At 40.7% G+C, this 23,458-nt stretch overlaps 2 protein-coding genes across 8 annotated transcripts in view; both read right to left on the bottom strand.

Moving 5' to 3' along the window:
* HSD17B7 (hydroxysteroid 17-beta dehydrogenase 7) overlaps positions 1-12,165 on the bottom strand; it is a 32,927-nt gene extending 20,762 nt beyond the window's left edge. The window contains exons 1-4 of the mRNA XM_032612902.1: positions 12,015-12,165; positions 9,549-9,752; positions 6,326-6,418; positions 5,123-5,237 (exon numbers count right to left, since the gene is read on the bottom strand). Coding sequence (XP_032468793.1) covers positions 5,123-5,237; positions 6,326-6,418; positions 9,549-9,752; positions 12,015-12,049 — 447 coding nt within the window. The 5' untranslated portion in view covers positions 12,050-12,165. The remainder of the gene's footprint in view (positions 1-5,122; positions 5,238-6,325; positions 6,419-9,548; positions 9,753-12,014) is intronic.
* A 4,131-nt stretch (positions 12,166-16,296) lies between these two features.
* The window catches only part of DDR2 (discoidin domain receptor tyrosine kinase 2), a 164,803-nt gene continuing 157,641 nt past the window's right edge, over positions 16,297-23,458 (bottom strand). For 6 of the 7 annotated variants that reach the window (XM_032632706.1, XM_032632715.1, XM_032632725.1 and 3 more), the window contains one exon: positions 16,297-23,202. In XM_032632706.1, coding sequence (XP_032488597.1) covers positions 23,068-23,202 — 135 coding nt within the window. In that variant the 3' untranslated portion in view covers positions 16,297-23,067. The remainder of the gene's footprint in view (positions 23,203-23,458) is intronic. The other variant, XM_032632691.1, reaches the window with a different exon arrangement.

The following is a 23,458-nucleotide window of genomic DNA, read 5'->3' as shown; positions in this document are numbered from 1 at the left end:
AAATGTATCAAAATATACTGGGCGAGTACAAGATAACAATTTTGAAACCAATATAAATGTACACTAGAATTGAACAGGTATGTCATTGGTAGAGTGGGACACAGGTACACAAGAGAAGAGACTAGACTGATCTATGTGGTAAGGGATTAGAGTCAGAGACATCAGTGTGAACTCATGATTAGCTTAATAAAGATTCAGATGGTTACATACAAAATATTTACAGATATTTATACATAAATGGGTTAGTATGCACACAGATACATCCTTGCTCTGTTAGCTGAGAGAGCCTAGAAGCAAATGCTATCTCAACAGCAATAAGCACCCAGACCTTGGTTTCTAATACCATTCTCCAATAAAAGGAAACAGATCTCCTTAGGAAAATGGCTGATTCTAAGACCGGGATAGGAAATACGTAAGATGAGTCTTAAACATCATGTGATGCCAGAAAGGATGTGCTCAAAACAAAACCAGAAAAGCCATAATGATGAGGGCACGTCGAAGATATAGAGGTTCCACAGGACAGAAAGCCTAGAAATAAACCCACGCCGCTATGGTCAATTAATCTAAGACAAAGGAGGCAAGAATATACAATGGAGAAAAGACAGTCTCTTCAATAAGTGGTGAGGGGAAAACTGGACAGCTACATGGAAAAGAATGAAATTAGAACATTCTCTAACACCATACACAAAAATAAACTCCAAGTGGATTAAAGACCTAAATGTAAGACCAGATAGTGTAAAACTCCTAGAGGAAAACATAGGCAGAACACTCTTTGACATAAATTGCAGCAATATCTTTTTGGATCCACCTCCTAGAGTAATGAAAATGAAAACAAAAATAAACAAATGGGGCCTAATTAAACTTAAAAGCTTTTGCACAGCAAAGGAAACCATAAACAAAACAAAAATACAACCTACAGAATGGGAGAAAATATTTGCAAATGATGCAACCAAAAAGGGATTAATTTCCAAAATATACAAACAGCTCATACAGTTCAATATCAAAAAAAACAAACAACCCAGTCAAAAAATGGGCAGGAGATCTAAATAGACATTTCTCCAAAGAAGACATACAGATGGCCAAGAGGCACATGAAAAGATGCTCAACATCGCTAATTATTAGAGAAATGCAAATCAGAACTACGATGAGGTGTCACCTTATACCAGACTACAAATAATAAATGCTGGGGAGGGTGTGGAGAAAAGGGAACCCTCCTACACTCCTGATGGGAATGTAAACTGGTACAGCCACTATGGAGAACAGCATGGAGGAGCTCTACTAAAAATAGAGCTACCATATGATCCTGCAATCCCACTCTTGGGCATCTGGAGAAAACCATACTGCAAAAAGATACATGCACCCCAATGTTCATTGAAGTACTATTTATAATACCCAAGACATGGAAGCAATCTACATGTCCATTGACAGATAAATGGATAAAGAAGATGTGCCACACACACATATATGCCACAATGGAATATTACTCAGCCATAAAAAAGAACGGAATAATACCATTTGCAGCAACATGGATGGACCTATCATACTAAGTGAAGTAAGTCAGAGAAAGACAAATATCATATGACATCACTTATATGTGAAATCTAAAAAAATGATACAAATGAACTTATTTATGAAACAGACTCACAGACACAGAAAACAAACTTATGGTTACCAAAGAGGAAAGGTCGGGGGGGAGGGATAGATTAGGAATTTGGGAATAACATCTACACACTACCATATAAAAAATAGATACCCAACAAGTATAGCACAGGGAACTATACTCAATATTTTGTAATAATCTATATGGGAAAAGAATCTGAAAAAAAAGATATGTGTGTGTGTGTATATATATATACACACACATACATGTACGTAAAACTGAATCACTTTGCTGTACACCTGAAACTAACACAACATTCTAAATCAACTGTACTTCAATAAAATTTTTAATAAATAAATAAATTTTTAAAAAAGATATAGAGGTTCCAACTGAAAGAGCTCCCAATGGCCCAAACTAAAATAATTTGAGCAAGAAAATAAAGTAATATTTATAATACAATGGAGAAAAATATATATCCATGAATCTGCATGGATATAACAAATGATTTTTTTCAGTTTTACTGAGGAATAATAGGCCAATAAATAAGTGATTGGATAAACATTTAAGTGGAGGAGAATAGACAAATCTCCCTTGCAGAAAAATTCCAAATAATTCATATAGCTACTCTACTCTTAAGGGGGTCAAGCACAACCCCTTAAGTGTGGGCTACACATAGTAACTCTTCCAAAGAATACAGTATGTAAAGGGAGAAAGAAACAAGTAACTTAATAGTGGAAAAACCTGACAAACACTGATTCAAGTCAGGGGATCAAAAAGAACATCAATATACCTAGAGTCTGTCATACAGAGTGAAGTAAGTCAGAAAGAGAAAAACGAATACCATATGCTAACACATATATATGGAATCTAAAAAAAAAAAAAAGGGTCTGATGAACCTAAGAGCAGGACAGGAATAAAGACGCAGACATAGAGAATGGACTTGAGGATATGGGGAGGGGGAAGGGTAAGCTGGGATGAAGTGAGAGAGTGGCACTGACACATATACACTACCAAATGTAAAATAGATAGCTAGTGGGAAGCAGCCGCATAGCACAGGGAGATCAGCTCTGGTGCTTTGTGACCACCTAGAGGGGTGTGATATAGGGAGGGTGAGAGGGAGGGAGATGCAAGAGGGAGGAGATATGGGAACATATGTATAACTGATTCACTTTGTTATAAAGTAGAAACTAACACACCATTGTAAAGCAATTATACTCCAATAAAGATGTTTTAAAAAAAAAAAAAGAACATCAATACTGATAAAACATATTGATTGGATGTGATGAGAATGGCACTCCATCTCTGTGGTCTTCTTCCTAAAAACACATTTTCTCAAATCTAACCATGAGGAAAACAGACAAATCCCAATCAAGGGACCATGTACAAATACCTGAGCAGTAATCCCAAAACTGTCAAGGTCTTCAAAAACAAGGAAAGTGTGAGAAACTATCACAACCAAGAAGAGTCTAAGGAGATTTGACTATTAAATGTAATGTGGTATCCTAGAAGGGGTGCTAGAACTGAAAAGGGACATCACACAAAATTAAAGAGTTCTGAATAAGGTATGGACTTTCATTAATAGTAATGTATCAATATTGGTTCACTAATTGTGACAAATCTACCATACTAATGTAAGATGTCAATAATAGAGGAAACCGGGCATAGTGTATGCAGGAACTCTCTTTGCAATAATTCTATAAATCTAAGATTATCCTAAAACTAAAGTTTTATTAAAGAAAAATCTAGGAAAGCTTCCAGATGTGCAATGAACGTTTACATCAAACACAATCAAGAGAACTCATGAACATGAGATTAAATCAGTTACCTGGTTCCACAACTGTAATACTGCACTGTGCCTGGAACTTTACAGAAATTCTCTCTACTCTTTTAACAGCCCTAAAAGTTTGGTCAGTTATAATCAAACTGGGGATGGATCCATTTATATAATGCATTTACATCTGGACATAGAATCCAAGTTTGTGATCCATAAAAAGTTGTAAGATTCCTAAAACTAATTTGGAGAGGGTGGAAGGCATCATAAACCTTCCTATCATTTTACTTGATAAGTCAATCCCCAAACTCCTGCTGATAGGCCTACCTATATAAGGCTACACAAGGATAAGTCATGTCACAAGGACACCTGTAATAACTGTGCCTTTGGCCACAACTCTCCTCTGACATTCCCCCAACCTGGATTACCCAAATACTAGATAGCCTTAACAACTTAATTTTTTAAACAATAGATTCATCAAAAAATTAACAGACTATTAACAGCAACAATTAACTTACCCTCTATCATTGCCAATTAATTTAATAATTTGAAAAGAGAGCAAAGAGGAGAGGATTATGAAAAGATAAAGGAAATATTAGATAATGAATCCCTGTAGAGTTATAAAACATGACCATATAAGAATTCAATCCCATCCTGAACTATATTCTAATTTTTGTCATTGAAAAGGTAATACCACATTTTTTTTTAAGATTCATGTTTCATTCTAAAGGATCTAGAATGAAACATGAATCTCCCACTCATCCCTGATGCTCTGGCACCCCAGTTCAAAGGTATCCACTGTTCTCGATTTCATCTGTATCACTCTAGAAATAGTATATACATGTATATACAATGTGTAAAGATACATATTTTTGTTTGTTTATACAAATGAGATCACACTATACAAATTACAACCTGCTATTTCTTCTCAATAATGAAATACTAGAGGCTATCCCATGTAAGTGCAAAATATTTACCTGATTTCTTTTAGTGGTTTCACAATATTCCAATGTTTATGTATATCTTAAATTATGTATATACAGGCTAGTCCTCAAGGAGGTCCAATTTTGAGGGAAATTAGGTTTAAGGTGAAAAAAGTGATCATGAATATAAAAGTGTCAGAGATACAAGTTCTATGCAAGCAAACCCAGCATTAGAAGGAGGAGTTCTAGCACCAAGGAATTAAAAGCAACTGGCAACAGCTCTGGCTTTTACTGAATCTAGATATTAAAGCTGTCCTATGAGATTAAACCTGAGGCCAAAGCACAGAACAATCTAGACAAGTTGCACATCCCTTGCTTAACTTTATAGTTGCCTGAAATTGTGACACACCAGACTGGATGCTTAAAAAAAATCACAAATCAAGATAGTAAAAGATTAACCATGAAGTAGTGTTTAATAATGGCTTCCCTGTCACCCCATCCTATCTGATGCAAAGCCCAGTTTCAAAGACCATTTAGAACGGTACTGGTGCACTTACTCAGTTCTGTACATTGTTTCTGAAGGTGCTTGTGTGTTTATACCTTACTTTCTCTCCGATCTCTAAAGCTGATGTCAAAAGAAAAAATATACCAGTAGGCTGCTTTAAGCAATGTCTTCAAAGAGTAGAGTGATCACCCTATTTAAACACGTGAAGATTTAATGCTAGCCATAAACTAATGAGCTTAACAAAACAGCACTGTGATCTATCTGTGCAAGTGTTTAGCATCACAGTACTAAGTGTTGGCTTATTAAGCCCAAAGCCTTTTTACCAGAATAAAGTGGCCAAAGACATTGGTTGCAAACACCTCCTGGAGGCCATCGGCAGTAATCTTTTCACTCTGGGTCAGCACTCCTTCAGCTGTAGAGAATATATGAATCGCTTTTCTGAAACAGTAGAAGACAATTGCATGACTTTTTAAAGCTTTTTTAACTGAAGATACTAAACAGACACCCCCTCCTGCCTTCCCCCACCCTAAAACTACATTTTCCTTGATTCTGTAATAACAGGAACAAAAATACCTATTTCTCAGAGTGGGTTATCATGAGTACTAAATCAAATGCAAAAATGCTTTCTTGCCCCAATTCACAGAAGGACTTACATAGTTATAGCTCATACTACCAATAGGAACCTGAGTCTCTCAAAAACCTGCTGCAAAAACTCTCGTCACCTCTTTCCAAACCAGGTTACAAGTCAGCTGCCCTGGGGAAATAATAGCTACGCCAAGAAGAAAAAGTCATCCCCTGAACACTGACTTTTAACTGCTGAACAAAGTTAAACAGGCTGTTTTATTATCAGAAATTCTTGAAGCATCGAATATACTAATTGATTTGCTGTGAGATCTACGTCATAGGTCAAGACCAGCGTGGAATTTTGTGTGTAGGGCTGTGTTTAATGGCAGAGAAGTAAAACAAAAGTAGCAGTATAGGAAATAGCATGCAGTGAGAGTAATATCTGTTTATGAATAAGTACCCTGGGTCACAAAATAAGATTTATTTCTTACTGTGCGTTGTGGTTAATTAAACATTTTTGGAAGCCACTCTAATAATGCATATAGAGAATCTCCCAGGAAGGTATTTAGGTCTGTACATTTCCCCAGCCTACTGGTCAGGGCACCTGGCATACAGCTGAGAAATGCTTCTCAAGTTGCCTTCCTGGGTATTAGAGTCTCACTGACAATTCTGCCTAGTTCTGAAATGTTCTTGCTAACAGACACAGTCAGGCAGACCAAAATTGACCTGCCAAAACGTCCAACCACTCAGAATGTCCTGGGGACCAAGAACACAGTAAGAATCATGACTTGCAACATTCCTCACAAAGAGGAAACCTTCTTTCATGACATGGCTGCAACACGCCCTTTCTGTCTTCATTCTTCTCAACACCCCCTCATCTCAAGTTATCCCACTGAGGGCAAAACTAGGCAAAGTAATAAACACCTTCCCTCTAATCAGTTCACCTAGAAGACGGAAATTACCTTGAAAAGAGGCCACAGAAAAGTGCTTTGATATTTAGCTGTGGATTAGGCATGATCCCAGCATTTAGATATACATAGTCAAATCTCTGAAACCTGCAAGGAAAACCAAGATCGTTAGTTATCTCTTTGAGCAACTAGAATAAAGAAGGCCTATGAAGGACAGAAAGTACTTTCTGAACCAAAAAGATGGCCATAGCAAGCTAAAGCATCAGTATTACTTTCTCAACAGTTTTTCTTTAGCCATGGTAAATATTTGAGTATTCTTTTTTTTGATGGTGGCTTCAAACAGAATTTGGAGAGCTATAACGGGCTTTGAAGTCCAATCTTCTCTGATCAATGCTCCTTCTAGCTTAGTCCTCCCAACAAGGCACTGAAGCAGCTTTCTATTAAACCCACTCTCCTTCTGCTCTTAGAAAGTTTTTTTTAATTCACATCTTCCCTCATTGACAAGTGAAATCTATGTAATCTGATCCATCAGTGCTGGAATCTGAACGCCAAGATATCCACTAGAGCATTAGATCCATGTGGAACCCTCTCCTTGTTCATGGCCAGGTGCCCTGTGTCATAAAATGATGAAAGCTCACAAGAATACAGTGAGATTAGAGAAGCTGAATGGGGGTAAGGTGCTTCCAATAGGCTCCCTCCAGGACACGTGTGAAATGCTGACTTGCGAAGCCTTTTTCACCAACATAAACCTTGATCTAAGTGTATTCTTTTTGAACTAGATTCAAGGTAAGTAGAGCCCGTGCTCATTACACTTACAGACACCATGAATATTCAAAATGTCGCCTAGAATTCTGTGCACCACACTGTCTCCATATCCTCCGTATAACCCAGGACAACACGGGCCACAGCTACTAAAGCTGGTACCTCAGGATCATACATGGTTACCAATACACACCACACACATTTCCTGATCATCCTATAAGTAATCAACAGCTGCATGGCTCTACTTATAAACTGACTGTTTAAATTGCTCATACTGATACCATCAGGTTATCCACATGAGAGCCACAAAGACAGTATGGGTCCAGCTATTGCTAGTTGTTCCATTATCTAACTTGCAAACTTTCATCTAAGTATACTAACGAATCTCGCTGGGAATGGAGAGGAAATGTTTAGCAAAGAGTGGAAATGGCACATTTCCAAATTCAGGTCTGGCTGCAGTTAAACGGCATAGTACCCTTGAAAGCTTAAATGATTGACACAAGTGCTCTATTCTGGATAAAACGGAACCACTATTCCTTATCAGTTTTCAGCGGCACAAATCTAATAGAACAGAGTATCACAGGTGGAAAGACCAGCATCAGGAATGGTGCTTCTTCAGCCAACTGGAAAGGGCCCTTCTCAAGCTCTCTTAGCCTCTAAATTTAGGTCCACAGTCGAAGATATCCATTTGGGCCATGAAGTGCAAGACATCCTTCGTATAAGCAAGAGATCTATCTGGACACTGTCATATATTCCCAAATTTGTCAGTATCACTACAACCATCATTTCCTAAATTCGGATAATACCACCCACCTCAAAGAGAGCTGTTCTGAGGATTAAATAAATACATCAACGCTGCACTTAAATGCTGACAGGCAGCTGGGACAACTCATCATCTTAGTGCTACCTTCTTCCCCACAGCCTCCCCCCCTTACGTTTGGGTCGAATTACTAAATATCTTACTAAACACTAAATTACTAAAACTGTGATAACCTATCCTGAGCCTTTGAAGGCAGTTGAGAATAGTCAGTACTATGAATGTCACAACATGAAATCTCAAAACTGTACTGAAATGGGCTACGACTAACTGAGGATGAAGGTTCTATTCTGCTAAACAAGGAAATAACTAAATCTATACAAAACAGGATGAGAGAGCCAACTGGCTGAGAAGGTTTGGGGACAGAAAGCCTGCAAACACGACTTGAAACTCATAACTGCTCTCCCGACTTGAGGGTTTTTAAATCAGCAAAGACACTGACTGTATAGTTTCACAGACTTGGAGACAAGTTATGGAAAAGTAGATGTGAAACCTAGAAAAGCTCAGTTTTTAGAAAGATAGTGTGACAGAAAATTCTAGGAGCTCAGCAGTAGAGGAGAGCAAACCCTCATTTACAAAGGGCTAAGGCTGCAGGGAAAACTGTGCCGAAGAAAACCAGTTTCACTTTGTAACTTGTACATGTGGAACAGGGTAATGCAAATTGCTATCAATAAACATATATAAAATGCAAACTATTGGGCTTCCCTGGTGGCGCAGTGGTTGAGAGTCCGCCTGCCGATGCAGGAGACACAGGTTCATGTCCCAGTCCGGGAAGATCCCACATGCCGCGTAGCGGCTGGGCCCGTGAGCCGTGGCCGCTGAGCCTGCACGTCCGGAGCCTGTGCTCCGCAATGGGAGAGGCCACAATAGTGAGAGGCCCCCGTACCGCAAAACAAAAACAAAACAAAAGCAAACTATTATTCTTCAGCCAATGCTTTAACCAAGAAGGTCTTCCTTATGTATACTGAAGTTCATTTTATTGTCCAAGGAAATAAAGCAGCTCTTGCTTTGTAAGGGCCTCAATTACAAAAATATAATTAATAATTTATTGATTAAATTAAATGACTGATTAAATTTAATTATTCCAGATATTGCTAGGACTCAGCATGGACTAGTGCAGGGTTCTTGACTTTTTGATCATAAATTCCTCTTAGAATTTAATAAAAAGCATGCCCTCTCTCTCCAGAAAAATGCATTGTGCACCCATATGCAATTTGTTGTACACACTTTCTGGGAATTTATACATCCAAGGACTCTATCCCTTCATATACTAAATATTTATCAAATGTTTATTACATGCCAATTACTGTCCAGGTATGAACACATTTTTAGTGGCCTGGGGAAGTTTCTTCACTTGTCAGTACCTGCCCTACCACTTAATGAAGTTCTTATGTGAAGGAAAGATGCAAAAAATGCATTCAAACATCAAAGGAGTTACACTAACATAAAGCTTCACAACTGACCACATGTCAAAATACACTGATAAATTAATCTTCATGGAATGGTCATGATTTTGACTGAGAATGAAATTTTGCTACTGAGGCAAGGCAACAACGGGTCACTCTGTACAGATTTCCTCAGCGTAACTTCTTTTTATACTGCACCTATTTCTTTTTTAGGTTTTCCTATCCTTTCTTATTCTATTAGCTGTTGTGTTGTACAATCACATGAGAGAAAAGCCATCCACAAGAGGCATACCTTTGCTTGAGCTCCTTGGAGGCCTGGAACACGGACGGCAGGCTGCTGACATCCACCTGCACGGTGGAGACCTCGGCGGTGGGGTGGGAGGCCAGCAGACCAGTGCGGACGGCTTCCGCTTTGCTCATGTTCCTGCACGCCAAGCACAGGTGAAGCTCATGGTCTTCCTCCAGCAACCGCCTGCAGAGGGCTAGGCCAACGCCACTGAAAGGACAATTCAGATACAGAATATGCATTCAATGAGATGGTGCCAAATAGAAGCATTTCTCCCTGGCTCAGAAGACTGATTTTGTCAGCTTGAGCCCCAACCAGGAGCCCAGGTAGACAGAAAGAATTCAAAAATTATGTATATATGTGCCACATCTTCTTTATCCATTCATCCGATGATGGACACTTAGGTTGTTTCCATCTCCGGGCTATTGTAAATAGAGCTGCAATGAACATTTTGGGACATATATACACTACCAAACGTACGGTAGATAGCTAGTGGGAAGCAGCCGCATAGCACAGGGAGTATCAGCTCGGTGCTTTGTGACCACCTGGAGGGGTGGGATAGGGAGGGTGGGAGGGAGGGAGACGCAAGAGGGAAGAGATATGGGAACATATGTATACGTATAACTGATTCATTTTGTTGTAAAGCAGAAACTAACACACCATTGTAAAGCAATAAAAAATAATAATAATGTAATAAAAAAATGTAAAAGAAAAAAAAATTATGTAAAGAAGGGGGAACCCTCCAACTCTAATAGTCACTGGCTCAGGACGCTGTCCCGTTTGTGTCTCTTTCATTCTGCAAAAGCTGGATGACCCAAATAACTCGACTACAAATCAGAGTTCTCCTTTAGCATTTCTTTTAAGACAGGGTTTATCCTGCCAGTGGTTTTCATTTTACACTGATTATGACACTCATGAAAGTGATTCAGTACATCACCAGCAAATGTGGAAAAGAACATCTTATTAGTGTTTTCCGGTGTGTATGTTTTACTCCACTGTCTAAGTTCCTCGAGGGCAAGGGCTCTACTATCTGTTGGTATCATGGCCAGTAGCAGGAGCACCAGAAATTCCTGATAAGGAATGGATGAATCTTTCAAGGAAAAGGTATAAGTAACATGGCAGGAGATACAAGTCCCTCTCAACTGCTACGATTGAATAAACAACAGGAAGAGAAAGAACTCTACATGATTAAGTAGAAGATAGGAATGGGACATATAAGATGGGTACCAGGAGAGAGAAGCAGGGATGAGTACAAGTGTCAAAGATAAATGACCTCCTTCAGAAAGAGCATTGTGAAACCACATAATGGGGACAGCATTCAGACCAGGTTGGCTGATAACAATGAAAACTGGGGTAAATGGGTTTTCTTCCAAGACTTAAGCTGATTCCAGGCAAAAAGCCTAGTACCATCAGTAACCTGAGCATCAAATATAGTTATGTTTATTCATCCCCACCTGAGAATAGGCCTTTACTACAAATATACAACTGCACGTATCACAATATTTGTAAAAGAAACAAACACACAAAATCAAGTCTGACTTATTTAAGCAACTTCCACATAGGAAGCACTGAACCAGTTGTTAAAGTTACTCAGGTGAGGGCACGTTAAAATCTGCCCATTACAGACACCTGCCAGGTTTGGCGTAGTCAACATGGACATGGCCAGATAACTGAAAGTGAACTAATTTTAAATGACATTTAACATATCCTCAGTCTTAATCCCCCCAAAACTCTAAATGCAGCAATTAGAAAAATGGTTTGGTTACTTTCATCCTCCACACACTGTTCACTTAATAGCAAATGAGAAGTAAAACAGGCACTAGAAGAGGCTGAATCCAAATGCCCAACCCTGGAGTAATTACTCATTGGCAATATGGTTATTTGCACTCCTTCCATGCCTTAACAGGAAAAAGTTGCTTTTCTCTGAGTTTCTGAAGGGTATATATACTAGGTGTCTAGCACGGTGTTACATGGAATGAGATTTTTCCCCCCAGTGTTCTAACGCTCGTGGACGCTGAAATTTACCTAGGGCCAGAAGCCTAGCACAGAAAAAACAGCTGGAGTACAAAATATGGCAACCTGGTCACGATTAAATTACCAGTGATGAGAAAGTCAAAGACGGGAAGGAGGCGAGGTCTGCGTGGGAAGCGCCCTTTCCCTGGATACAGACAGTATCGTCACTGAGAGACTCATCTCTTAGTGGCGCTCTAGTTTTCTTTCCGCTGTCATGTTTAATTCAAAGCACCAGTTACTGAGCCCCTCACTGGGCCGACAAGTCCGGTACCTCGCGCAGTGGGGGACCCAGGGAAGAGCGGGCCAGGGTCTCGGCCATAGTCCCCACCGAGGCAGGGTCAGCGACGGGAGCTGCCAGGGTCGGTCTGTGGCAGGTCCTCCCGGCCCGGTACTTCCGGCTCCCTCGGACCCCCCCACTCCACCCCGCCGCCGCCGCCAGTATCGCGATGGAGCCCTCACCTGCTCGCCCCGGTGACCAAAACCACTTTCCGCATGGCCGCGCACCCTATCACCACGCACCCTGAAGCAGGAACCGCGCAAGGCTTCTCACAAGTATTATACTTTGACCCGTATCCCCGCCCCGGCCGCGCCCCCAGCCCTTCAATCAGGGCCCGGCGGGGCCCCGCCTCCCTTTGCGCCATCTACTTCGCGCTGGGCCCCGCCTCCATCGCAGCCCGCCTTCCGCTCGCGGCGCGGGGGCGGGGATGGAGTGAGATAGGCCGAGGGGCGGAGCCGCATGTCGCCCAAGGCCCAAGCCAATCCGGGCTCTCCCCGCCCCAGACCCTGCTCGCCCCGCCCCTCGGCGGAGCAGGTGTCCCGCCCCAGACCCTAAGCGCGCCGGTGGCGAAAGGCGTTTGTCTTGCTTGGGTTGTTCTCCCAGCAGAGCGATAGGGTCCGGGCTTCGTGGTATACACAGGGTCGATACCCTGGCGCCTCCGATTGGCGCTTCACTGCAGGAAGACCTCAGGATATTTGCACCAGAGCTCCTTATTTTAGAGGAAAGGTTTGAACCTAGGAACTGAAGTTTGGGGACTATCATCTACTTAGTTTTCCATCCAGTCACTGAGCCACTTAACAGCCCAGCTGCCCCAGGACTCCTCCTCCTCTAAAAAACTCATCTTCGCGAAAATGAACATTTGTTTTATTAAGAACTTTACGTAGAATCATGCATGAAGTACCAATTTTCAAAACTTGGAATATGGTATGGAACCAGAGAATCTCAGAACTCCGTAGGACGCAATGGGTCGTGTACTCTAACCTCCTATTTCATTGTGTTTCAAACTCTTTGTGGTAAAAGACCCGCTTTGTTTTTCAAAGCCATCCCAGATGGGTACTTTTGTAATATACAATAAAAATAAATTACTAGAAAAATGAAATAAAATGCAAAAGGCATACAAGCCCCAATTTTTTTTATTAGCTTCAACAGATGATACTCTGCCAAACTGCTATAAAAACTTACTTTAGGTTTCTGGATTATTGTGGACTGGTAACAATGTGACCATCACCAGTCCCGGTCCACACTAAGGAATGCTGCGCATCATGTATCAAACTCTGTGGAACACACTTTATTTCACAGCCTCTTTCAAAGTTTTAGTTATTTATAAACAGCAATGATCTCTGAAAGATATGACTGAGATCATTTATATTGGCTTTTGAATATCCTAGAGGTTTTGATTAATTTGGTATCAGTTTAGTGTGAGATAAATCTTATACCAATAAAATTAGACTGAAAGAATAAATGTGATTATTAAAGATTTGATTCCTAAATTATCAATTCTTCTTTATTATTTGGGTGAAACTCAGCTCCTATGCTTTTTTTTTTTTTTTGCGGTACACGGGCCTCTCACTGTTGTGGCCTCTCCCGTTGCGGAGCACAGGCTCCGGACGCGCAGGCTCAGCGGCCATGGCTCACGGGGCCAGCCGCTCCGCGGCACGTGGGATCTTCCCGGACCGGGGCACGAACCCATGACCCGCTGCACCGGCAAGCGCACTCCCAACCACTGCGCCACCAGGGAAGCCCTCAGCTCCTATCCTTAATCCCACTTTCAACTATTCTAAGAGGCCACAATTTAATAATATTTTCTCAGAGTCCTGGGGTAAAATTAACCCCATGTTGGGCTGCACCCTGCAGTCTTGCAATCCTTGCAACTGCCCAGTCGCTAGACCAAAGAAAGAACCAGAAGTCAGCTACAGAGACATCAATGATTTATTGCACAGGGAACCTTACAAGTCAGAGGGAATGATCCTGGAGCGACACCCCACAGTGTATGGCCAACAGCAGGCAGGACAAGGCAGCAATCTTCGCTACACAGTAGAGGAGAAGGTTATCAGTAATAGGGGATTTGACATCAAAAGAGCTCCTTGGTCGCCAGGGGGACTGCTGGAAGGTCTTGTTCTTTGATTTAGCAACCATTGCAAGGGCCAGATTTTCTTGTTGATGATCAAACATACTGGAGTCATCCTGGTCCTCGGGCTAGAACAATAGTTAGCTGGGGGTTGGGCTGATCATAGGGGTAGTTACTAATTAAACTTTGCGCTTAGGAGAAGGAGGCAGTCATGTGCATAAGGTAAGGGTGAGGCAGGGCCAGGTAGGGCAGGGCTGTACAGAGAGCAAGAGAGAGCCCATCTTATAAGGCCTGACGGTACACTCCAACCTTTAGAATCTAGACCCAAAGTCTCCTTTTAGAGTGTCTTAGAGCTCAGAGATGACTTGTAAAACGAATAAGAGAGGGGACACAAGGGTTGTGTGGCTATCCTATGAAAAACTCATTCCTACAAATAAGGTGAAGATGCAGCCTCTTCACAGTCTTAGGGGGACAACCAGTGTAGGACTGACTGTCACTTAAGTGAAGGCCTGAAGACTTCAGAGCAAGACCAGCAGTCTCTCCTTCCATCATGGTGTCCGTCCAAGCCAAGTGAGGAGACCTTGGTCTCCTCCTCCTTCTTTCAAATAAAGTTGCTTACTTTCAAGGTTCTGCAACCTTTGAAAGACAGGCTGAACTGCTAGAGGTGCCAGAGAGACAAGGAGAATAGAACTCTGTTGATGACAGATATTTAATTTTGTATTCTAAAAATATTTTATCACATGTAGGATACTGCTCAGTAAGAGTCATAATGCATTTTTATTTACAAGTAAATGTAATTTTTTTTATCATCTCAAACTAGTCACCTTGAGTTTGTATTGTTCATGGACTATTTTCCTGGAAATACCAGAAGGAAACATGGTATACAGTGATCCCATTTATCCCAATCCTTGGCCCCATGATTGGAAGAGTAAATGTAGCCACTTTACCTTTGACTGTCTATTTGCTACTTCATATAATAAATCTGCCTTTACCCTAAACCCTGAAACTGATCTCTGATTTCTTTTATCGTGCCTGAAATAGCTCTTAGGTAGATAAAGATGAGTAAAGTTATCTTTAGCCTCCGTAACAGAGCTCTGTTCTGGGCCCTTATAATTCTCTCCAGCACTAACTTCCTTCTGGTTTGCGAACAGGGGCAAAAGAACAGCTGCCAGTGGGGTCATGTGACTTTTCTTGTAGATATCTTTCATCTCTTTTTTTCTTCAAATCACTATACAACCAGCCTGGTGCAAAACTACTTTGAGAGTGGGATTTTACCCATTTCATTAGATAGTAAAAGGTCATCTGTCACTTATACATAAGAAGCTATTGTTCTGGAGGACTCAAGGACCAGAGGATGTTATAAGTGTATACATTACTTTTTCAAATACAAATGAGTATAAAATTATCAATGGAGATATATCAGTTTTCTAGTTCTTAGCACTTGAAAAATGCAGTGCCCTTCAAGTTGTTAGTTAAAATGTAAAAGAGCAGACATAATCTCCGTCCTCAGTAACGAATTATATTTTCAGATATATGCATAATATGTATCTATGGCTTATCACATATGGACGCAAATGTATCACTCATGTCTACCTTTAAACTTAGGCAATAGGTGTTGAGAATAGAATTGTACCTCTTTGAGCATCTCTGCTGTTCCTGTTTATTTTTTTTTCTCCTTCACCCCCAATACCCCACTCTCACTACACAGATACTTGAACACCTGGCCTTTAGTCCTGGAATCAAACCAGACACTCTGGTGGTCAGAGTGTACATTCATGAGTCCTCTGGTTATTCTCTGGGAATTTATATCCATTCCCTTACCTACTATGGCTGTCACCGAAAAAAAAAATAAGTTCATATTACTCAGATTATTAAAAGTATAAATGTATTCTTCAGGGACCAGGTAAGAATGTATATTGTTTTGGGTGGTTCCATCCTACTCTCTATTATGAAGACTGAGTCTGTATTCTGGTTGTTCATAGTTTTTTGTTGCTTTTTGTATGCGTGAGCAGTCTTGAGACAGACGATATTTGGATTTAGAAGGGATTTCGGTGTATCAAACAAGACAACTTTGTAACAACAATAATAAAGGATCCCTAATTCTGGACTAGATTCCCTAGAACTGGACCAATGTGAAAACATAAAATCCCAATCTCTAGTATGTTTGGATATGCCAGGGACCAAGATGATTTTCTTCCAATAAACAATCAACTAATATATGCAAGGCCTATGTAAATAACCCTCTGTTGGATAACCCTCAACAAACAGGCATCCACACCACATACACCCCTCAACTGTGTCCCCACCCCCCATCATTTCTCCAAAAAGGATGTAAGGGAGTAAGGAGTTAAGGGTAATAAAACCCAGAAACAGTGCTATTTTCACAGAAAAAAGGATCCGTCGGTAGCATATTTCTTTAATCATTGTTATTTACAATTTATCATCTGACAGACTTACAGAGAATAAATAAAGAAAAGACAATATACAATTGGTATATCTCATTTCTTTTTCTAATACAGAGAATTTTTATGCATTCTATTTTGGAATGACTAAGAAAGTTTTAAGCAAAAATTAAATCAGTTTGCTATTTACCCCTTGACAAGACACATCATCCTCCAAAGCCTGCAGAATAAAGCCCAGATGTTTCCTCCTCATAGGAAGAGTGCACCACATTGCTTCAGAAAGTCAATCCTCAGAAAAAATTACCAGACAACGGGGTAGAAGAATAGGATATCATGAATAGTAAAGGACATAAAATGAATAGGCTAGATTACAAACTCTTGGTGCGTTTGTAGGAATCCACTCAACTTTCAATTATTTCCAAGCCTCTTTTCAAGAAAACAGTTTTTCACTGCAAGTGATTACCTATCCCTTTGGGCTTTCCCTTGAGTCTCTTTGCAAATTGCTTTACATGCAATTGTGAATGTGGGTAAGCATGGGCTAGCTTGGGACTCCCATCTTTCTCCTTTGGAGGCCCGTGAAGTTGTTGACAAGGTGTTTGCAAGAGAAACTAAAAATCTTGTTCCAAAAGAGCTGGGTTTGGGGCCAGGGTCGCTCCCTGCTCTTGATGGGGTGCCATGTAGAGAAGTACCTTGCATTTCTGTCTAAATACCTCAAAGAATAAGACATTTCCATAGATCAATTTCACCATCAGTAAACCTAGAAATGGAGGATGTAACTTACAGGTACAAGTCTGGGCACTTTTTCCTCTTTCCGCCTTTGAAAATAAACCCTCTACATTACAGCAAAGCAATTTTCCCTAAATTCACCCCAGTTATGCCAGATGACAAGTTTCTGCTTCTACCTTTTATTCATTCAAAAAACAACATTTGTCAAATATTTGTGGTGTGCTCACTATGTGCTAGGAACTTTACAGGACATGGGGTATACAGAGGTGAACTCACGTATAATCTTGTGACCCTTAAACAGGGCAGCTTAAAAATGCCATCATAAAACTCAAAGCTGTAATCCACAAAACCAGAGTTTCAACTCCCCTATCCCCTCCAAACCTCTGGGCTACAGCTGCAACCTACATGTTGCAGCTGTATTTGCATTTAATTTGGTCCAATGTGGTTGCTATTCCATTTAAGAATAGACTTTCAGGCAAATGAAACTTCTCTACTATTCTGAGAATAGTGTTTTGATACTCACTAGGCGTCTCTACCATTGTACTCTATTCCTTCCAAAAGCTCTCCCTGGTGCCATTAATGAAGTGCCACCTTAGCTCTTGACCAAAATTCTGATTTATTCTAAAGTCCTTTCCTTGCCATCATATAAATCCTACTTGCAGGAACTGCAGAAACCACCTATAATTAATTTCCTTCTATCCTAGCTAGTGAGCTGTGGGTCTTGCTGTCCTTTGTGTTGCCTGATTTATCTAAGCTGTTCTTGGATTGTTTCAGATGCTGAACAGCCAAACTAGTCAGAAAATGTGGAAACAGTCTAGGTAGGATATTGCTTGTTGATAAAGGAACAGATCAATTTGTTATATTCTCTTTAGGATTTTATAGAATTGTATCTAGACAATGTCTTTCCTGATGCAACCAAGAAGACCAGGTTACAAATCAGCAAGGGTTAAAACTATCCAGAAATGAAATGTGTACATGTGAAGAACTAGTGAAATCTGAGTAAGGTCTGTAGTTTAGTTAATAGTATTATACCAATGTCAATTTTATGGTTTTGAAACTGGACTATGGTTACGTAAAATGTTATCAATTGGAAAGCCTGGTGTTAGGGAAAGGCCACTCTGTACTATTTTCTTGTGAGTCTTAAAGCATTTCAAAATAACAAATTGAAAAAAAAAAAGGATACAGCAACTAAACAAATTACCCACCACGGTCTGAGCCAAGCAATGTAGCTAATTGTAGCAGAGAACTCAAAATGCCAGAAATCCAATAAACATTAACCATTCCAGTCTCTTTCCATCTCAATTTAGCATTCCAAGACATTTACCAAGTGGAAAAGACATTCATCTGTTTCTATAAAAATGTTAAATTTTAATTCAGAAGGAAATTCCAGCATAGATCTGGATCTGTGTCTTCCAGAAACATATGCACTGCCAGAGGTCAGAGGTCTTACTGAAAAGACTAAGAAGGCAAATTCCAGGTCTATAAACTCAATTTAGGATCAAAGCCTTACTACCTCTATACTGGGAGTAATTTAAGCCTTAACTGTAATTTTCTTCATTTTTGGGGTATATTTGGGCAAAACAGATGCTATTCTGTTTTAGACTATTTCCTTGGAACATCTTCCTCTCTTTCCCCTTCTTCAGCTCTCCTTTACTCAAAACATATGGCTTAGCCCCACATCATGGCTTTCTTGTAGGAAGTCTGGATGAGACTAGCAAAACACATGGTTCCAACATGGCATGTACCTCTTTGTGCAGATATCAAACAAGATTTAGTCTAGTTTAACTTAAACCTGTTGTTCCAATGTTTCCCTGTGGCCTTTCTAGGCACAACAGTGATGAGCATTATTTAAAATGGATTTCATTAACAGAAGCAAAGAAGGGAACACAAAGCCTCATGAGCTAACATAAATTCCCCATCTCTTGGTCTTCATTTCCAAAGCAGCACTGGGAAAGCCATGTCCTGTTCAGACAAAGAGTTGATTTCTTCTCACCACCATTAAACCCCAGTACCTGAGGTGGTCTAGAACACACGTGTTCAAACTGCCTCCCTCTCCCACTTCCTGTGAGATGAAAAGGTCATTCCCTGGTGGTTGCTTGTGTGTTTTTATGTTCATGCTGGGCTTCCCTTTTCTTAAATCTCTGAAAAGCTCCCTTCCATGTCATACTCTGCACCTGACTTTTCATTTTTTAAATAAATACTTTTATAATCTCTATCATCCAGAATTGCTTCTCTCTCCATATACATCTATCTTTTATCTTCAACACACTTACTTTCTGTCCTCTCTCGGCTCTCTCTTCAGAGAGATCTGCTTTCATGCTTCCGAATGGATTCTCAACAGCACCCCCTGTGTCTATCTTGCTTGCCCTGACCTCCCCCATCCTTCTCACGCACTCTCCATTATCCTTTACTATGTAGTCTTCTTTCTAACTCCCACGTGCCCCGTCCAGTCACATGCATGTTCATTTATTCATCCTTTGCTCCATTTCCATACAATGCCCTTTGTCATATAGTCTTATAAACTTGCAAGTGATCTTTCCATAGCATTAAAACCACTTTTCCCCCTCGGGGGCCTCTTTCTACTCCAGATCTTTTCTTAGCACGTATGTGTCTGGACAGCACATCAAGATTTGGACTTAGCTATCAGCACATTCACCAGCAAAAGTATACATTTAAATCTGACTACCCCAAAACCACAATCTGCACATAAAATATTTCACATATATCATGAAGAGGATAACTTCCTAGAAAGGTAACAAGGCCCCACAGTTTCTCATCCCTTTTCCTATCTCCTTTTCTACGTAATTCCTAGCTTCATTCTTCCAATTTGGATTCCAGCTACCTTTAAAGTCTACATACTAAGCCTTTGCCATTGCGCCCTGTTGGGTCTCTCAGATTTGTGCTGCTAAACTCGATGGGTCTGACTAAGGGAGAAGTTAAAACTGTATCTGTAGTACCAAAGCCTTAGCGCCAGAAAATGGTGCCTTCCTCATCTCAGAAAAAGATAACTGTACCTGACAATACATATTTGCCAGCTGCTTGAAATAGATTACCTCTATGACTCAAGGCCAGAAAAATCCAGACATACTAAGTTCATTTTAAATATGATTTTTTTATGGGATCATGAAATGCAGTGTATTGACGCAGAGTTGTAAAAAGAAGTAAGTGGAGAGATATAAGGTGAAGGAAGGGGAAATTATGTCTTTCCTCTTGCCACATAGGAAGTCATGGCCTGGTCTGGATGTACTCCTGCCAGAAGTACGTGGATAAAGGAGAATAAGCTTCAGGCCCTGATTTCAAGTCCCTATGATTCTACTGAAATGGAATGATTAATGTGTCAACTTGACTGGGACATGTAGCACTCAGATTAAACATTATTTCTGGGTGTTTCTGTGAGGGTGTTTCTGGATGAGATTAGCATTTGAATTGGTGAACTGAGTAAGGCAGATTGCCCTCTCCAATGTGGGTGGGCATCATCCAATCCAATGAAGCCCCGAATAGAAGAAAAAAGTAAGGGGGAGTTTGCCCTCTCTGCCTGACTGCTTGAGCTGACACATCAGTCTTCTCCTGCCCTCAACGGGGACTTATACCATTGGCCTTCTGGTTCTCAGAACTACAGCACCAGCAGCTTTCCTGGATCTCCAGATTGCAGGTGTCAGATTGTGGGACTTCTCAGCCTCCATAATTGTGTAAGCCAATCCCCCCATTCCATATACATATATAGTCTGTTAGTTCTGTTCCTCTGGAGAACTCTGAATAATACATGAAGTTAACACTGATCTTGGGAATGTAGAGAGTGTGGCAGGCCCCAAGTATAAAAGAACATGTCTGGCCCTGCATATATCAAATGAGATAATGTATGTGGTACACTACATGGTAAACTTTAAAGCACTGAACAAATGACAGGTGTTACTATTACTACTATTATAGTGGCTTCCCTACATGATCTCTTTTGCTGACCACGATCTTCAGAGAAGGAGATGATCAGATAACTGAGTCTGCATCAATTGTAGATCCAGTTATCCAATGAGCACTGAACGTATCAGAACTGGAAGAGACTTCAAGACCATCTCATCTAACTTGTTCCAATAAAGAAACAAAAGTCCAGAGAAGCAAAGTGACTTGTCCAAGATGATACACTTGGCTTGAGGCAGAAATAGGGTCACAGCTCCCAAACTGATGTTCTCTCCAAAGTTAGTCCTGGGAGACACTGAAGACCAGACTCACAAGACAACCATGGGGAAAGGGTATTTTCTAGGGGAAGGAAGATGACCCACAAAATGAACCTTGGGGATTGGGGATTTATGCTTCTGCTGTGGTCTGGAGCAACGCTGAAGGCTGGACAAGGGGAAACACTCAAGTTCCTGAGAGACTGTGTAGAAGGTGGGCTGGGTGAAGGCAACAGAAGCAGACCCAAGGGGTCAGGTCTATTTCTTCTAAGTTTGGGAAGCTTATATTGTGATCTTTTCTTGTTTCTTCTCAGAGGGAATTGAGGGTTCTCTTTCCCTGTTTCCTACTGAATCTGAGGATCTGTGGAGTGTGAAAGCTCAGAATCTGTTCCGAGGGGACTCTTATTTGACAGTGTTATCAGTATCCATGGATTCTGAAGCCAGAGCCTCAAACTTTCTTTTTCTGCTGGTCATACCATCTCCAAGGCAAGAGTGTGAACACCCAGCAACAGTAGCGAATGACTCCTCCACGCCCAACCTGCTCCTCTCAAGGGATTCCTAGGGTTAAAAGGACATTAAACATCATCTCCCACAACCACTTATGTTTGAAACCCTATTGACAAAAGGACAGTGACAAAGGACTCCCCATCTCTGGAGGCAGCCCATTCATCCTTGCATGTTCTACCTCTGGTTATGTTTTCCCTAAGAAGGAGTGGAAATCAATCTCCCTGTAACTTCCCCTCATTGGTCCTCAGCCAACCCTTTGGGAGTGCTCAGAACATATCTATTCCCTATTGTGCATGGCCTTCAGATTTATGCCTGAGAAATTCAATCACCAGCCCTTGGGTTCCATTTGGTATTCATCCATTAAAAGAGTTGGAAGATTTGGAGAAGATGAACCAAAAGGCCTAGGATCAAGATATCAAAAAACAACAGTTTGTACCGACTCAAAATCAGGCTCTTACTAAAACACATACCTTAAAATGTCTGAACAAGACAAGAGGAGGACCCTCTACAGAAATGAATATCACATCTGTTACCTGTCCTCCACAGGTCTCTTTTCCTGTGTCCATTCTCTATTCAAGAATATTTCCATGCATGAGGCTTTTTTTTGGTTTTGTTTTTGTTTTGCAAATGACGATTCCTGTTCATATAGCCTTGCAGTAGATATTCTTTCCTATGTACATCCTCTGTATTTCCTATGCGTATAGATCTCAACCCTGATCCCTGCCCATGAACAAACAAAACACCCATTCAAAGAAGGTGGGTTTTTTCAAGCATGTTAACATCTACTTTGCCGGGAGAGGAAAATGCAGAGTTCAGGACGTGTCTACAGGCCGAATTAGGAAATTAAACCATTGGTGACTAGTTACTGAATACCATTTCATCAGATTCTCCACACTTACCAAGTACTTTCCCTAAGTCTAATCTCATGTTTCCTAAGACATTACTATTCTTCAAGTGTTTTCTTTCTGAAGCCATTTTTTTAAAAAAGATGACATGGAAAACATATTCTAGAATCTACACATTCATAAACACAAGCATATTTAACCTTTATAAATTATCTCAATTATCTAGCCTTTGTTATCCAACTTTTTTAGTATATCAAGTAAGATTCTTTACTAGATTTTATCTGCCCTATTCTGCCCTAGGCTTTTTTTTTTTCTTTTTTAGTTCTTTAATGTAAAAAAAGTATATATGTGTCGGGGTAGAGAGTGGGGGAGTGGAGTGGAGGGAGACGAGGGACAGAAAGAGATAAAGGCAAACAAGCCTCTGTCTCTCAGGTCCATTCAATGTCCAAATGGAGTGGCTTAGGCGTGGGTGAGTGGTAGGTCTTGTGAGGAGGACCTGTTGCCAGGCATTGACAGCATCACTCGTCCCCTTGCTGAAGAAGCAGAAGGTGGATTTCCTGGAAGGAGGGACGGTGCTTGGTGTCTCTTCTCCAGCAGCTGAGCATCAGCTTATACACAGAGTCAGGGCAAATGGCAGGCTGGGGGAGGTAAGTCTTTGGAAAGAAAAATGAACAAAAAATGAGACTATTAAGAAGAGCGCAGAGAAAGGAAGAGCAGTTGCATCATAGTATGAGTTGCCCACTCCCCATTTTCTTGGACTTGGAAAGTGAAACGAGTGGGGTGTCTGTTCTTCCTATTCATGAGAATTCTAAATCCCATCAGTCCCTTTTCCATTCCTTTTGTCTTTTCCAGTTCTCTGGAGCAGAATTTCCTGATGGGCCATCCTGTGGTCCCTACCATCATGGAAAA

This window comes from Phocoena sinus, chromosome 1 (genome assembly GCF_008692025.1).
Source record: "Phocoena sinus isolate mPhoSin1 chromosome 1, mPhoSin1.pri, whole genome shotgun sequence".
Classification (NCBI taxonomy): Eukaryota; Metazoa; Chordata; class Mammalia; order Artiodactyla; family Phocoenidae; genus Phocoena; species Phocoena sinus.
Note: the sequence above shows the minus strand (reverse complement) of the source record. Positions and strands in the feature narration are given on the sequence as shown.